Here is an 18,770-nt window from a genome sequence, read left to right on the forward strand (position 1 = left end):
CATTAAATAATGGTTTAGTTCAGAACTATACTCTGATGGGTGCTCATGTGAACCTGAAGAGAGAGTAGATGTGAGACTTACTAGTTGTTATGTGAGTAATTTATCAGTAAATTCCAGAAAACTTTTTTAAGTGTCAAGCCAGCCTTCCTAACCTCCCAGATTTATTGGGTACGTCTCATCAGGTCTAGGACAGAGATAAGGCTTTACCGCCATGATTTTGCCATTTAAGTATGAAGTTAAGATTAACCCTAAATTCTTCTGCACAATTTGATAGAATTTAGAATTCTTGACATTATATTTCTGTAGTTGCCCCAATACTACTACTGCTAACAAAGCCCATTTGTTATTGAAACTGTTGGATTTGGACCATTCTCATTAAGAATATTTTGTCTTGAAACACCTAGGTGGTTCAGACAGTGAAGCATCTGACTCCTGATTTCAGCTCAGGTCATGATCTTAGGGTCTTGGGATCAAGCCCCACATTGGGCTCCACACTCAGCAGGGAATCTGCTGAGATTCTCTGCTCCTACCACTTCTCACTCTCTCTCTCTCTCAAATAAATTTTTTTTTTCTTAAAGAATATTTTGTTTTAAGCAAATATCATTGTACTGTGAGTACACAGGCTTTTTTTCCTGCCCCTATGGGCAGTACTAATTCAATTGGAATACAGAGGACATCCTAAAAGCCTGTCAATGTGCTTCTCACTAACCTCAAAAATTGAATTGGCTCTTCTTTTTTACAGTGAAAAAGAAATTGATATTAATTGCCCTTATCTGTAGAGGAGAATTATTTGTGGGTGGGTTTTTTTTTAAAGATTTATTTACTTATTTATTTTAAAGAAGGGCGAGGGGGCAGAGAGAATTAGAAGAGAATTATTTATAATATCTATTATTTAAATTAATCTCAGCATCTGTGATATATATAATGTTGGTACTATTTTTATTTTCAGTTTATTTTTTACCACTCATTAAGGCCCATCAGTTCCTAATGTTTATTTTCCTCCCTTAAAGTCATTACACTGTGTGACCTCAGTCATTGTATAAATGCTATCACATTCTGATCTCAAGAGGAAAACTGAATAGGTGTTCAGTTCCAAGGAAATGGCTTTCCAGAACTGAAACAAAAGCTTCACAGTCTAGCAATAGGACACTCATGATACAATGCATGATAAAATGTTTTGTTGTAATAGAATCTTTTTAAATGAGTACCTTTTGAGAAATCACAGAACCTGTCTGCAAGATGCAAAAGGTGATTTAAATTGGCTTTAAATATAGTAGAAGGAAAGTGTAATGCATTCCCTCCTCACTGTTATTATATGTGTTAGTTTGCTTTAATAAAATGGTTTAGAAGTTTAAATGGGCTTCCTTTACTTGGCCAGAATTTATACCTGTCTAAAGATGAGAAGAATTTAAAGGTAATTGCTCCTTAATAGTAGAATAAGAAGAAATATAAAAAGCTCAAGAACAATTTAGCTTTGCTCTTCCCACATATGGTGCATTAAGAATGTAATTAACCTCTTTTGTTTTAGACAGAGAGATACTAAAAAAAAAAAAAAATTTGGATTTGGAGTATTATCTAGTCAGGACTACCACTCACAATTTTAGTGGGTCATCTACAGTGAACATAGCTGTTATCAAGAGTGTATCTTGGAAATTATTTTCAATTTATATAGTAACAGTCATGGCCAAATAACCTAGTCATAAATTGATATGATAATCTAATCTAGTTTTTCTAAAACACAGCAAAGAATCAGAAAGTAAGCAAAAGAGGTCTCAGAGTAGCCAAAAATAGATGTTACAAAGTATGCAAACTAACACTTCACAGCAAACCATCTAAGGGCCTTATCTAATTACGAACCATAAGGTTAGTGAAATCTTGGTTCAAATCTTTGTTTTGTCACCTAGGAGCTAAGAGATTTGGACCAAATTTCTTAATCTCTCTGAGTCTGTTTTCTCATCTATAAAATGGGATGATAATTGTCACCTCATGGGATTGTTGTGAGTGTTAAAATGAAATAATGGATGTAATGCAGATGTTTCTTTAAAAATAGTAACATATTATTATTATTATGACAATATAATTATTACTACTATTCTTGGTTTCCAAACCTAAAGCCAGCTTTTTTTTTTCCTTTTTTAAGAGAGGGAGTGTGGGGAGGGGCAGAGGAAGAAGGAGAGAGAGAATCTTAAGCAGGCTCCATGCCCAGTACAGAGCCCAACAAGGGGCTCCATCTCACAACCCTGAGATCATGAGCTGAGCTAAAATCAAGAATCAGCTTCTTAAATGACTGAGCCACCTAGGCGCCCCCTAAAGTCAGCTTTAAAGGGCTCAGATGACAGAGTCTAGCGTTAAGGGGAGCCACTAGGGAGAAAAAAGAAATAAGTGCAGTGTGTAGTGTAGAGTTATGGTTTATAGGTAAAAACAATACACAACACACCCTTGTGACCCAACGTCACTTTAGTGTAGCAGAGTAGAATAAGTTAGTAATGATGGGAGCTCTTAGGAGGCTCAGTCAGGTAAGCATCCAACTCTTGATTTAGGTCCAGGCCATGATCTCGGGGTTGTGAGATTGTACCCCACCTTGGGCTTACATGCTGGAGGTGGAGCCTGCTTAAGATTCTCTCTCTCCCTCTGCCCCTCCCCTGCCCCTGACCCTGCTCTCTCTCTCTCTCAAAACAAACATACAAACAAATAACTTAATGATGGTTTCAAGTCATCAAAAAATGCTAATGTTTATCGGATTATTGCAAAAGGTATGAGTGGTCCATATTTGAAAGACCAAGCTGCAAAAATAATAAAATAAAATTATAAATATAATAATAATAAATATATAAATAAATATAAATAATAAATAAAATAATAAAAATAAAAACAATTTAGGTACTTAAAAAGATAATTTTTCAACTACATGGAAATTTTAGCATTCCCTAAGGATTCTGTAGTGCTCAAGTTTCATTAATATAATGAAATTCTTAGCTGGAAGTTCATATAAAACATAGTCAATAAGAAAAAAAAAATTCACTATATTTGACTGCCCGCCCACTCTGTGCCACTCACACTCATCCCTTCCCACACACCCCCATGATAAGGATTCATATCAGATAAGATTCATGTCAGAATCTTGAGGAAGTATAATTTGAAAATATTTTTAATTACTGTTGCTTTAATTTTGTTCTAGTCATGATATTTTATTTATTTTGACATTTCAAAAAATTACCTTCATAGGAGGCCAGTTTTTATGCTTATTGCTGAGTATAGTTTTAAAAGGTTGAGGAATAATCATCTTGAACAGCAGACATTTATCTGATAGACATGTATTGCCAGGTAGTCTTCTGATAATAAGAATTATGTTCTTCATTCTCCAGCAAAAACAATATAGACATTATTAGCCAGAGGGGTAGAGAAACTCCGGGATTTGAGATACACTTCTCTGGCACTAACAGGAAGGGGGAAGAAAGTAAGCTGCAGAAAACCAAGAAGTTTGGTTACTTGAAAACAGAAGATACTAAAAACAAATTAATTTAAATGCTCTTGAAACTTCAGGGTATAAAGGCTTAGGGAAGAGTCAACAGAAAAAAAAAAATACTTTCATATGATAAATATCCTATATGCAGAGCCACGTAGCAAGAAAACTAAAGTATTTAATTTACTCATCATATTACTTAGCAGTCACTAACAAATAACCTCTTTTATTCTCTAGCCTGCCAACAACATTTGCAACTTTGGATATTGATGGTGTAAGAAAAATAATCTTTGCGCTACCAGGTAAGAATAATTAAAATAGTTTCTTTTGCTTTTTCTGGAAAAATGATCAAAATCTTTTTGAATCCCTCTCAGAGCATTTGATTTTGAATCTGAAAGACCTGGGCTCAAGACCCAGCTTTACTTACGGTATGACCTTGGACAAATCACTTAACTTCTTTGAAGCTATTTCTTCACCTATAAAACAAGGCTGAAATCTGCTCTGTAGGATTGGTGTAAAGGTCAAATTAGATAGTATCTTTCAAAGCATATTCCAAACCCTAAGATGATAATCAAATGTTAGCTGTCCCTAGATCCTTCTGAGGGTACCTACTTTTCCTTACAGAAAATTGGTCAAAGTTAGCAGCCTAGTCACCTCCCATAGTAGCAGTATTATGTTCAGAGGTCCAAACATCCTTGATCAACCATACAAGTAAATACTAGAGCAAAAAAGTACAAAGCTGCCTTTGGTCCTTTCCAGATTTGGACTGGGGCCAGGAGACAACACAGAAGGAGGGACTAATAGTGCTGGTGCTTCTCAGCTAAATCCCAGCCATCATCAGTGTGACCACATCACTGTCCCCAGGCTTGCTCCCATGTGAGCAGAAACTCATATGTTCAAATTGTAGAAAAAGCAAAGTGGTTCCAATTTATAAAGACTTCCAATTTTAATTTTTATTGATTTTGGCTTACAGTTAAAGCCATGCTTTTTAAGTCATTACCAATCTTGATAAATTCTAAAGCAATTTAGAAGTTTTGTACATCTACTTGTTATTTTTTCAGCTTTTATAACCTATTTTCAAATTGCTACTTTCACTTGAAATTTTCTCTGCCCAACCTGAATGAACCAAAAGAGGGCAGCAATAACCCAGATGTTCAGATTGTGGAACCAGTAAAGTGGTTCCTTTTAAAAGGATTTTAAAATTCATGATTATATTTCTGTTTTCAATGATTATATTTAAAGACATTATTAATCTTGATAACTTTTAAAGCAGTTTAAAAGATTTATGTATCTACTTCATTTTGTGGAAGAGTAAAATTAGATTCAGAAAGGTTTGGAACTTACCCTGAACAAAAAAGTGTTGCTCAGTTTATTTAGTTAACAGTACCACACAAAAAACTAAATCTGTGATTCTCAGCACATTTTTTTCATAGCCTACTCTTCCTTCCTTCAGAGTGCATGACACACCCGATTTCTTCTTGGAATGGTACAACTGAATTCCTCAAATTTTTCTTATAACTTTTTTTTTAAGATTAATTTATTTGAGAGAGAGAAAGAGCAAGGGACAGCAAGGGCAGAGGGAGAGGGAGAGAGTCTCAAGCAGACTCCACACTGAGCACACAGCCAGATGTGAGGTTCGAACCCACAACCCCAAGATCACAACCTAAGTCAAAAACAAAGAGTCAGGTGCTTAACTGACTGCACCACCCAGGAACTCCAGTTTTTTCTTCTAACTTTAAAAGAATTTGGTATTTCTATTAGTCTGCTAAGGCTGCCATAACAGAGTATCACAGACCAAATGGCTTAAACAACAGATAATATATTTTTTCACACTTCTGGAGACTGAAAGCTAAGACCAAGATGCCGGCAAAGCTGGTTTCTGTTGAGTCTTTCTTCCTGGCTTGCAAATGGTCACCTTCTCACCATGTCCTTATGTGCCTTTTCTTCTGTGTATGTGCACTCGTGGTGTTTCTCCCTCTTTTTATACAGACAGCAGTCTCATTGGACTGGGACCTCACCTTTAAACCTCAATTTAACTTTGATTACCTCTTTAAAGGCCCTAGGATCTACAAATACAGTCATATTGGGTGCTAAACTTCAACATATGAATTTGTAGGGACACAATTCAGTCCATAACAGTATTTATCTTCAAGTCCTTTGTGTCTTAAATCATTTCATTTTTTTTTAATATAAAGAAATTTCTGGGTAGAAGAGGGATTATAGATACATTTCTTTATGCTTAACCTATTTCTAAATGTTTTTGTCCTGAGCATGTATTACTATGGCAATTTTTAAAACATCTTAAAAAATAGCAAGTAGAATCTGCTTTAAAATTTATCAAGATTGGTAATGGCTTTCAATGTGTAGTTCTCAGAAAAGTGGAAATAAATGGTGTAAACAGCTTCTGGGAATCAGAAGTTTCTGCATTTCACTGGTAGACTTCATGTTTACACGTTCTGTGGCATTTGGTTGATTGTGGCTCTATTCTGGAGTCCTTTGGGATTTAGAAGAGGAAGACTAGTGATTAGTCACCTCACTCTTTATGATGAATGAAGGTATAGACAGAATTATTTGGCAAATTTTTGTGTGTATACTATAAATAACTGCTTGGTTGACTTTCAGGGAATCCCGTGTCAGCCGTGGTCACCTGCAATCTCTTTGTTGTGCCTGCACTGAGAAAAATGCAGGGCATCTTGGATCCTCGGCCCACCATCATCAAAGCCAGGGTAATGTTATCTAAATGACCAGGAACCAAAACTGAAGCCTAATAACAATTAGGGATATGATTTCCCAACTACCCAAAATCTAAAATTTTATATTAGTTTTGAGGGAAAATGTGGTTATATTCCCCCCTTCATGATAGAAAATGGAGAGGAAAGGGTCCCTTTTATTCCCAGCCCAAATTATTCCATGACTTCTAAAGTGAATCATTTTCTCCAGCTAGAATCCATACGAAAGTGGATAGGTAATGATAAAATGGTAAATAGAATGAGATTAGCACTACCCTAAAACTAAACCTAAAAGGGACCTAAAAGGGACAAGAATTCCCTTTCCATTGTGCAAACTCACACAGGACAGCAATTTATCTGCTCACTTTTTCTGGGACCTCACTGGTAAATTTTAAATAGTCCAGAAAGAGATAATCAATGGACTAGAAGACTAGTGAATCAGAAGGAAAGGGTGACCACATTGTGTGGAAAAGGAGAATTAAGGCTGAGGAATTATGCTTATAGTAAAAGTCACCCAGAAATTAGTGTCTCCTTCTCCACCAACACTAAATCAAATTCAATTTGATTTACTACTACTCAACTGATTATATAACACACTTTCTGTGTAACAATTTTCTCGGCGATATAACCTACCTCAAGCCATTGATCTTTTAAAAGTTTGATTGAGATACAACTGATATACAAAAAAATTGAGCATTTTAATGAAATTGGATGTATGCATATGCCCATATCATCACCACAGTCAACTTACTAAACATACCCAATACCTCCATCAATTTTCCTGTGTTTTTTTGTGGTTTTGATTTTTATGTGTTTGATTTGTGTTATGAACATTTAACATGAGAACTACCCTTTTAACATATTTTAAGTGCAGAATACCCTGCTGTCTACTATAGGTACTATGTTGTACAAGGGATCTCTAGAACTCATTCACCTTGCAGAAGAGAAAATTTATACCCGTTGAGCAACAAGTCCCCATTGCCCCCTCCCCTCAGCCTCTGACAATCACCATTCTATTCTATGCTTCCATGACTGACTATTTTAAAAAGGCACCTCATATAAGTGGAATCATGCAGTATTTATCCTTCTGTGATTGGTTTATTTCACTTAGCATAATGTAATCTAGGTTTATCCATGTTGCCACAAATGGTAGGATATTTTTCTTTTTTAAATCTGTGAATAATATTCCATTGTATGAATATAGCATTCTCCTCCTTTCATCTATCAATGAACACTTGAGTTGTTTACATATCTTGGCTCTCGTGAATAATGCTACAGGGATTGTCGATATCACTTTGAAATCCTGATTTCAGTTCTTTAAGATATATACCCAGAAATAGAATTGCTCTGTCATATGTTCACTTTTTAATTTGAGGGGAAACCTCGTACTGTCTCCCTCAAGCACTAGTGGCTGAACCGTTCTACATTCCTACCATTACATAAATATTTCAGTTTCTCTACATCCTTGAAATACTTAACCTTTTGTGTTGTTGTTTTTATAATACCATCCTAACAGTTGTGAGATGGTATCTCATTGTGGTTTTGATCTACATTTTCCAGAGATTAGTGATGTTGAGCACCCTTTCATATACCTAGTGGCCATTTGTATATCTTCTTTAGAGAAATATCTATTCAACCCCTTTGCCCATTTTTTTTTAAAAGATTTTATTTATTCACTTGACAGAGATCACAAGTAGGCAGAGAGGCAGGCAGGCAGAGAGAGAGAGGAAGAAGCAGGCTCCCCGTTGAGCAAAGAGCCCGATGTAGGGCTCGATCCCAGGACCCTGAGATCATGACCCAAGTGAAGGCAGAGGCTTAACCCACTGAGCCACCCAGGTGCCCCTTCTTTGCCCATTTTAAAATCAGATTGTCTTTTCACTATTGCATTGTAAGAGATTCTTATATATTTTGAGCATAGACCCCTTATCAAATAGATGGTTTAAATATTTTCTCCAACTCCCTTGGTTCCCTTTTCATACTGTTGTTTCCATTGCAGTGCAGAAAAGCTTTCTAGCTTGATGTAGTTCCACTTGTCTAATTTTTGTTTCATTGCTTATGCTTTTGGTCTCAAATCTTAGAAATCATTGCTAAGACCAATCAAAAAGCTTTTCCTGTATATCTTCTTCTAGTTTTATAGTTTCAGGTTTTACTCTAAGTCTTTAATCCATTTTGAGTTGATTTCTGTGTATTGTGTAAAAAAAGGAGTCCCAATTTAATCTTTTGTATGTATATATCCATTTTTTCAAATATCTAAACTGTTATCAGATATGACAGAATAACTATGATTAGTTAACAGGAAGAACACAAGGCATAGAAGAGGAAGAAGAAATATTAATAAAATATTAGTGTGAGAATATATAGGATAAAACATTAAGAAAATCTAGGCTTCAGATATTCTTAACATTGACCTTTTAAATACTGAGATTTTGTAGACTAGTATATGAAGGGATATCCTCCTTTTCTTAAAAGTTTAATAAAAGTTCAACTAGATATTTCTGAAAACAAATTATTTTGGGTTTTTGTTTCAATAATCATAGCAGTTGTCTTATTTTAAATTTAATGGAAAAAGAAGAAAAAAGCTATCAATGAACAAGAAGTATTCTGATCAAATCAGAAGGTCAGAGTTATAAAGCTTAGACATCTAAACAGTAATATGAATTTGCTCACTATTTTCATATTTGCTATTTAGGAAATAAGAAAAATCCACGTTGTTTAAGAGAGAAAATGAGGACTTCTCTTTGACTTTGCAGAGTTCTTATGAATCTTTCCCATTTTAAAGGAATTCTTACGATTCTTATGAATCTTTACTTCTCATTTTAACATTCACCATCTCTTCTTTAAAACTGACATTGTGGCAACTATCCTTACCAACAACAGTGATTACTAAAGAGAGTGTCCTTGGCACATTGTTCACACCGCTGCTCATTCCTGTCAACTCATGGAATTGACAGTTGGTCTAAGAATCAGCCAAACTCCTTTCTCCCACAGAGCAGCGTCACTGGGACTGTCAGAATGGGTCATCAGTTTGTTTGGCTGTTGACTTCTTTTGTTTTTAACTCTGAAAATCCTCCCCACACTTTTCCTGACAGAACTGCCACTTTATATATATATATATATCTATATATATATATATTTTTTTTTTTAAGATTTTATTTATTCAACGGAGAGAGCGAGATCACAAGTAAACAGAGAGGCAGGCAGAGAGAGAGTGGGGGAAGCAGGCTCCCTGCAGAGCAGAGAGCCCGATGTAGGGCTCTATCCCAGGACCCTGAGATCATGACCTGAGCCGAAGGCAGAGGCTTAACCCACTGAGCCACCCAGGCACCCCAGAACTGCCACTTTTAGAACATAACTTTTTTCACTTTCTTGAAACATGGTAAAACCTGTTGTTTCAATATTCTGACCAGCCAATACGCAGCATACAGACACCACTTATTACTGTTCTCCAAAATGGTTGCCATAATCACGGCCTCTCCCAATCCTTACTGCTTTCAGGAAGTGAGGTGGTTGTTAAGCACCGGTGTCAGTAACTCACAGTGCTGAATTTGAGGCAGCTGGCCTATGGTTAGGGCAATGCTGCATTATTTTCAAAGATCAGCACAAAAAAAATGTCATCCTTTTATATTTATGCATTCTGACAAACATCAATTTAGAATAAACACTTTCCCTGTGTCCTTGGTCAGTTATGGTTGAAGTTGAAATACTTCTGGTTTTCAGTAGACAATCAGAAACATAATCTTAATTCATTGAATTAGTAACCTAATATTTCTACAAAAGGATATCCTTTTGTTTCCTTAATGTATTTCCTTAATATCCTATCAAAGTATCCTATACTGCTCCTTGTTGTCAACTTTTTTCTCCAGAAACATACCTGAGATAACTCCTATTACTATTAATAGCCCACCTCAGGTAGTGATTAAGAGAAGGGAAAGGGAAAATATTTTCATCTCCCATGGGACCAGGTCAGCATGTCCTGGGAGAGTATGGGCATGTTGAACTCTACTGGACTATTCTAATTTTTCCATCTTACCTCTTCTCTTGAACATTACTGACCTCATGCTATAAGAACTTGGTGAATGCTTTCTCTCTGCTGTCATAAACAGTAAAATACAAAGCACTTTAACAAAATCCTTATTTTGTTTGAAAATTACTGGGGCGCTTGGGTGGCTCCGTCAGTTAAGCATCTGCCTTCAGATCAGATCATGATCTCAGGGTCCGGGAATCAATCTCACATTGGTCTCCCTGCTTCTTCCTTTCCTGCTCCCTCTTCTTGTGCTCTCTCTCTCTCTCCCCTTCTCTGTCAAATAAATAAATAAAATCTCTTAAGAAATAGAAAATTACTAAGGTATTTGCAACTATAGAGAGAAATATGATTGTTTATTGTGACAAGCGCCGTCATTGATCATCAAAAGATATATTGGATGCCTGTTTTATGAGAATATTACAGCCTGTGGTTTAAAAAAGATAGCTAAGGATCTCTCTGGTAGACTAATGAAATCATTGCCTCACAACTTCATAGTACTTATCTAAAAAGCTAGTGTAAAGCTGCCGTAACCATACTTTGGAAGCTTTGACCAGACTGGAGCCAAGTCCAGGCCCCCAGGCCCCACCAGGGCCTTGAGCATGTTATTTTGGGCTCCCACCCACGTAGAATCCTCTTTGGTCATCTGTTTTCTCACAAACTCTCTTCTCCAATGTATACAGTCCTGAGTCCCAACTATTCCCCTGAATCTTTTGGAGGTCACTGCCATCAAACCTTCCAGTGACATTCAGGTCTTTGGCAAGTGTCTCATAGTCTACCTCTGTACCTCACCTCTTACTGTCAGTTGCTTTATTTCCACAATTCTAAATACCTTTATTTCCACTTCAGCAACTCACACATACATCCTTTTTCAATACCTGAAGTACTCCATCTCAAAATCACCAAGTCTGGTGTACAATTTAGGAAAAACAGCAAGTTACCTATCCATAGATATAAAAGGGGATAAATACTCCTTTTACTTCTACCCTTTTCTATCAGTCCCTAAGCCCCTCTGGCTTTGTCACTTTCCTCATCCAACCTAAATCCTGTAGTGTAGCATGTCAGGCGTGTCAACTTTTTATTTTTGCCTCTTCCTTCCACAATAGCCCACTCTAAAAATCCACAAACTTGGATCAATCCTCCCTTCTTTATCCTTCACTTTTATTTCTAGGCCACAACTAGGAAGAGTCTACAGCTGTTCACATTATCACTTCCAATTTACAAACCTCATCAGGGACCCAAATTCCCCTTGTGATTGCTTTATATCCTATGGATCAACTTCTTCCATTCATTTCAGCCTTCCAAATCTTCACCATTCTCCTAAAACTGCCTTCGCCATCCATATCCCTTGACTTATGTAAACAAATAAACCTGGCTTTGAATAAACCTGGCTCCAACATTTACTAGATTATAACCCTTGATGTGTTTAACGATTTCCCTCTTCTAATCTTGCCTCCTCTTAAACCTCCAATCTAACTCTAATCATGTAAGCTTCTCTGACTAAAATGCTTCTATCTTCCCATGACCCCAGGGTTAAATCCAAACTTCTCACGTGAACATAGGAGGCCCTTCATCCCAAGGCCTTTTTTTCCCCTCTAGCTTCATCAGCATCTCACCCTGCACTCTCACTATATTAAACCATTTACTGCTTCCAGAATGTATATGAGACCCCCTGCCTGTCCCTGTGATTATTCCCCTTCCTAAAAGTTTCTTCCCCAACCACCACCATTTCCTTTCTCAGCTTTCAAGATTCCTTAGTCATAAAACTCAGATACCGCATCCCCTGTGAAGCCTTTTTCAATGTCCCTAAAAAGGGTTGATTACTTAGCATCTTTGTGCTCTTTTAATATCATATTAACAGCTAGGAATAAAATTATTCCACTGTATTTGCAATTAATTATTTACTCTGAGAATTCTGTAAGATCACTTCTCTATAAGATGGGCAGGACAAAAAGGAAGTATAAAATATTCTCCTTTTTTTTAGTTAATAAATTTTATTTTTTAGATATAGGTTCACTGCAAAACTAAATGAAAAGTGCAGAGAGTTCCCATATATCCCCTGTCCTCACACATGCATAACCTCTCCCATTGTTGACCTCTGCACCAAAGTGGCACATTCGCTGTAACTGATAACATCATTACCTACACTGATAACATCATTACCACACAAGGTTACCAAGGGTTCCCTGTTGGTGTTGTATATTCTGAGGGTCTTGACAAATGTGTAATTACATGTATCCACCACTGTTCTGTCATACAGATTAGTTTCACTACCCTAAAATTACCTTCTGTGTCCTGCCTATTCATCCCTTCCTCCATGCTATTTTGGATCTTTTTACTATCTCCATAGTTTTGTCTTTTCCATAATTATGTGGCCTTTTTAGACTGACTCTTTTCACTTAGCAATATGCCTGTATGTTTCCTCTAAATCTTTTAATGGATTCATAACTCATTTTTTCTAGTGCTCAATAATATTCATTGTCTGGATGTACCACCATTTATTTATCCATATACCTGCTGAGGGACACCTTGATTACTTCCAGGTTTTGACAATTATGGATAAAGCTGCTACAAACCCATGTGCAGGTTTTTGTGTGGACATAATTTTCGATTTAGTTGGGTAAATAGCAAGGAGCACAATTGCTAAATTTAACAGTAAGAGTATGTTTAATTTGGTAAGAAATTACCAATCTTCCAAAGTGGCTATACCATTTTGCATTCCTACCAGGAATGAATAAGGGTTCCAATTCCTCCACATTCTCACCAAGATTTGATGTGGCCAGAATTCTGCATTTTAGCCTTAGGTAGGTGTGTAATGATATCTCATTGTTTTAGTTTGCAATTCCCTAATGACATATGATGTTGAATATCTTTTAATATGCTTACTTGCCATCTGTATGTGTTCTTTAATGAGCTATCTATTGAGGTCTTTCACCCATATTTTTTTAGAGATTTATGTATTTATTTATTTATTTGAGAGAGAGTGCACACATGGGCAGAGGGAGGGGAGAGGAACAGAGAATCTCAAGCAGACACCCTGCTGAGTATAGAATCCAATGCAGGGCTCCATCTCACAACCCTGAGATCATGACCTAAGCTGAAATCAAGAGCCACCCAGGTGCCCCTTGCCCATTTTTTGAAAATATTTATTTATTTGAGAGAGAGAGAAAATGACAGACAGAGAAAGAGCATGAGAAGGGGGAGGATCAGAGGGAGAAGCAGACTCCTCGCTGAGCAGGGAGCCCGACACGGGACTGGATCCTGGGACTCCGGGATCATGACCCGAGCTGAAGGCAGTCGCTTAACCAACTGAGCAACCCAGGTGCCCCTCCTTGCCCATTTTTTTAATCAAGTTGTTTGTTATTGAGTTTTAAGAATTCTTTGTATATTTTGGATAACAGGCCTCCATTAGATTTTTTTTTTACAAATATTTTCTCCCAGTTTGTGGCTTGTCTTCTTATTCTGTTGACTTTTTTTTTCTAATTTTCTCCCATAAATATTTACATGTTAGTATTTACACCATATAATACTATACCGCATAATACAGTTTTGTCTCTTGAGTAACTATTGCATGTCAGAAAAGTATTCAAAAGGAAACAGAGGAAACAGTCCGAGTCCACAGCCCACTTCAATTTTGAATGAATAGAAGAAGTCATTGAAGTGAAACATCAATTTTTTCACCAAAAAAAAAGTCTGTGTTTACTCATTCATGTACATCATTCTTATAAGCACTGACACTCATAGTAAGTGGTTTCTGAAGCTGAGTGATATAATATGCCAGAACTATAATGTCAGTACAACTAAATATGTTGGCTAATAAAGTATTCTGTGTTTTAGTAAAATACCATAAAAATCTAGTCCGTTTCATCTCTTGCTGTAATTCATTCTTGTTTCTTAAATTACCACAAATATCTTCCTTTAAAACAAACAATCCTATTTCATAGATGAACAAACTGGTACAGGAAAGCAAAATAATTTGCTAATACAGCACATCCATTAGGAGTACAAGTGGGAGTCAAACCTAGCTGTCAGATATCACCCCATCCTGGTATTTGTCCCACTGAACTACCAAGAGCCATTCCATGCCTTTGCTGAGGGAAAAAAAAATCTGCTTAAACACTTAGCAAATAACACAGCCATGGGAATGGCTCTTGTAGTTTCATTCTGGAGAACACCCATATACACAGAGAGGAACTGAAAAAGAGACATTTTTGTCATCAAAATTAGCACACAAAAATTTAGGAATAATGGCAAGTTACACCTCAGTAGATATGAAATAGTTGCATATGATTTAATCAAGGAAAAACACCTTAGAATTGAATTTTATTCAGGATTCCAGAGGAAAAGCAGGGATTGTCAGAGTGAATAATTAGAATGTTTAAAAACAGCATAAACAGGTAGAGAGAGGGTGGTTGGGTTATGGACATTGGGGAGGGTATGTCCTATGGTGAGTGCTGTGAAGTGTGTAAACCTGGCAATTCACAGACCTGTACCCCTGGGGCTAATAATACATTATATGTTAATAATAAATAAATAAATAAAAATAAAACCAGCATAAACAGAATGGATTGAAGATAGACTTACTTAAATCAAAATTTCTAGGATCTTCAAGTTATATTTTATCACTGGTCTAAGTAATACCTGTTTTAGTTGGATAAAGGGTTTCTGGACCATTTTAAGGTAGAGTAACAAATGATTATTATGCTAATGGAAAATGAGCAAGTCTTATATTCATTAACATTGAACTCATCTTTGAGGACTATAGTCCATAATTATACACTGTATTAGCTCGTTCAAGGGCTACCTCTTAGGCACCTGGTACCAACACATTATCACTTTAATTTATCGGATTTCAGGGTAAATTTAATGAAATAGATTTTTTTTAATGGCTCTAGGTTAAAGGTTAATTAGTCATTCCATATTGTGTATAAACTGAAGTTGCTATCTTAGAGAGGATTTTGTCCTTATTGGAAAGATATGAAAGATGCCCAGCAAAGACTCATTTATAGGAATTCTTTTAGTACCATTGGTGTGCTAAACAAAAATGGTATAACTTTTAGAATAGATTACTTTTATTTGCCTTAAACAAAATTATATCTCAGTATTGGGACACTAGGGAAATATTCAAGAGAAAAGGTAACTAGCCCTTTTATTTTAAAGGTAGATATATGAATGGGTAGCTAAAGAGTGTCTCAGTAAATATTTATTGTAGGGATAGACAGATTGATAGACATATAAATGGATATTGAGCTTATTTGTTTGTTTACTTCTATTTCTTTTATTTTCAGTGTTAAAAAAAATCTGCTTTGAAAAAAATTTTGCTTTGATTTTTCAATTTATAAATCAAAGGTATCTATACTATCAACCCATAAAATTAGACTTCAAAGATAGACCTTATCTTATTCATCTGCCCTTTTCCCCACTATGAATACCAACTTCTTAGCCTTCTTTTCTCTTTTCACCAGAGCAACCCAGCCTCTGGACTTCCTGTATTAGGAACATAAGGTGGCAGTGGTGGAAACAGCAGAATGCCAGGATATTTTTCATGTCTACTTTATTCTTTGCACAACTTCTACCACCCTGTAGTTTTAAGAGATGATCAGGTGATCAGTTTGTTTTCATTTACTGTGTATTCTATAGTTATCATGTGATGTAAAACTGGACCCTCGCCCAGAATACCATCGGTGTATACTGACTTGGCATCACCAAGAACCACTGCCTTGGGCACAGAGTACAGGTTAGTCATTCATACCGGTGGCTCTTTCTATGCATGTATCCTGTTAAAACGCAAAACTATGTATAACCTCTCTTCCTTGGATATACCTAATTTTGTAATTGTTATACATTGTCCTTTTTGAAAGAGAGATGAGTTAAATTATTCCCAAACAGCACAGCGTAAGAAGAAAACAAGAGTAAAAACAAATTTTTTTAATAAAGGTTTACTTATTCCATTGAACCATATTTTCTAGATACACTTTTGAAATATAATTCTAGAATTATGGAAGATTTTTTTAAAAGATTTTATTTATATATCTGTCAGAGAGAAAGAGCACACAAACAGGGGGAGTGGCAGAGGCAGAGAGAGGAGTAGGCTCTCCGCTGAGCAGGGAGCCTGATGTGGTACTCAATCCCAGGACCCTGGGATCATGACCTGAGCCGAAGGCAGCTGGTAAACCGACTGAGCCACCCAGGCTTCCCAAGAATTATGGGAGACTTTATGTATATGTTCAACCTCTAAGTCCTGAGTATAAAAGTTTGGTTGTAGATAAAGGAGGGTACTATGATTATGCTACCCTATAATGTGAGATTCGAGCTCAGTTATAATGGGATTCTCTGTAGCCTCTATTATATCTTAGATACTGGTAAAGTTTAAGGACTAAGACATCAATATTGGTAACTCAAGAGTTCTATAGTTACCTCCTCTAGACTTTAAACTTTTATTCTCAAGTATTCTAGTCATATTTACCTAACTTTTGATGTGTCTCCAGAAAAACTGTATTACCCTTTAAACAAAGGTCCTATCAAGTGCAAATATCAGTTAACATAGTGACTGAATACATAGGTAGTGTTTCCTTCAGACTTGCATTCAAATTGGCCACCAACTAGTTAGTAGGACCGTAGGCAAATTACCTAACCTCTTTTGAATCTTATACAAATTAAATAAGATAGTTAAGGAAACTACCCGCTGTGCTGTCCAGCACTTAGTAAACACTGAAGAAATGGTTATTGTCTTCTTAAAAATAAGTTTTAAAAACCTCTCTTTTCAGACACACATAACATTATAGCCTGAACTGAAAAATTCAGTGGCATTTTGCATAGTGTATAAAATCCTGTTTTATTCTTTGAAGCAGTAATTTCTAATGTTTATTTTTAAAGTTTAGTGAGAAGGAAGTAGGATACAGTAGCAAGGCTCCCCTTCCTAGGGGAAGCCTGATCTTCTCCCTTCCTCTCGAAGACCTGTGTTTCTGTTCCTTGGTGTTTATTTTGAAAAGAACTGCAAGCACTCCCAACTGTATGCACTGTGATGTTGCTGCTGTAATGAGATCTTTCTTTCTAGGTAACCAGATGAGCAGCCGTCTGATGAGCATGCGCAGTGCCAACGGGTTGTTGATGCTACCTCCAAAGACAGAGCAGTATGTGGAGCTCCACAAGGGCGAGGTGGTGGATGTCATGGTCATTGGACGGCTATGATGGTCACCAGAGCAAGAAAGCTTTGATGCATGTCCACATATCATTGACTGTATCCTGTAATATGCAACGGCACAGCTAGTTTTTCTGATTTGGATAAAAGTTGATCTGTATAGTCAACATCTTGAACTATATTTCAGAAGAATTTAAATACCTTTTAAAGAAAAAAACACCTAAAAATAAATCTTAACAGACAACTCTATTCTGATTATATCAAAGCAAATTTTTCCTTTCCTGCAAATTGCTTTGTGTGTTCAATGCTAGGTCTGATAGCGATAGCTTTTAGTAGACAGCAGTAGGTGCCTGCAGAACTTGTGTTTTTCTCATCTTTAAAATACAACTAATTATGCTCTTAATCAAGGCTGTCTGCTTATTTATACTAGCGTAGGCAACACTTGGATTTCCCTTCTTAGTATGCTTCATAACGCTTTTCAGAGAGCTTTTGCTTGTTCTTTATCATGTATCTCGTGTTTATGTGCACAGTGCCAACAGAAGAGTGACTGGGTAGAGGCCCTGCCCTGCCTCAGGGAGAACCCTCCCCTGCAGAGCATGAGGAGGTGCCTCCCCCAGTAGCCTCAAGGCACAATACTCTTGGGCAGTAACTGGATACCTTTTATTTGAATAAACAAACTGGGGGGAAAATTGCTTCCTTAAGTGCTGACAGCCTTTTTAACCAATACATTTAAAATTGTACAGAACAAAAAATAAAATCAAAGACTGATCTTGTACAGATATTAGTGTTACCAGCATTCATGTGGAAATCAAGAGCAAAGAAAAAATAATGTTAAACAACTCTGTACCATAACATTTTCTGTAATGATACTGAAACTTAATGAATAAAAAAAAATCCTTGATCATTATTTAAAAATTTATTGTATTGGTCTTGTTATTAAAAAAAGAGAAGATGTCATGCCATTTTAATGCGGTTCTGCTTGGACAAAAGGAATAGTTAAGATGATGTGGCAAGGGTAAGTGGTATAAAGGTGGTTGAAAATGTGATATAATTTATCTCTGTATTTTACTACAGCATTGTGAAAATACAAATTAGAAAATATGAGAGAGAACCTACAGTTGGTCTGGTCTTTTCAGTCATAGCTAGAGAATAACAAGCAAATTTAGAGGGAAGAAACTTGATACAGAGAAAAAAACTAATTTCTTATCATAGATGCAATAAAAACAAATTTCAAACATCTACAGTTCTTTGGAATGGAGAAAAAGAATAAGTAATGAACCAGAGAATTGCTGGTGAGTAACTAGAAGTTTTTTTTATCATGTTAGGAAGGAAGTGAGAAATGGGAAAAATCTGTGCTACACATAGAAAATATACAAACAAAATAAACTCTGTCCACATGGATCCAGTAATAAAAAA

General features: G+C 36.2%; 1 protein-coding gene across 4 annotated transcripts in view; it reads left to right on the plus strand.

The window, feature by feature from the left end:
- The window catches only part of GPHN (gephyrin), a 661,506-nt gene extending 643,241 nt beyond the window's left edge, over positions 1 to 18,265 (plus strand). For 3 of the 4 annotated variants that reach the window (XM_080807346.1, XM_080807345.1, XM_080807347.1), the window contains 4 exons: positions 3,701 to 3,765; positions 6,086 to 6,189; positions 15,854 to 15,950; positions 17,271 to 18,259. In XM_080807346.1, coding sequence (XP_080663472.1) covers positions 3,701 to 3,765; positions 6,086 to 6,189; positions 15,854 to 15,950; positions 17,271 to 17,404 — 400 coding nt within the window. In that variant the 3' untranslated portion in view covers positions 17,405 to 18,259. Of the gene's footprint in view, positions 1 to 3,700; positions 3,766 to 6,085; positions 6,190 to 15,853; positions 15,951 to 17,270 lie in introns of all 4 variants that reach the window. The other variant, XM_080807348.1, reaches the window with a different exon arrangement.
- The last annotated feature ends 505 nt before the right edge of the window (positions 18,266 to 18,770 follow it).

The sequence above is a fragment of the Martes martes genome (genome assembly GCF_963455335.1).
Source record: "Martes martes genome assembly, chromosome: 7".
In the NCBI taxonomy this organism is placed as follows: domain Eukaryota; kingdom Metazoa; phylum Chordata; class Mammalia; order Carnivora; family Mustelidae; genus Martes; species Martes martes.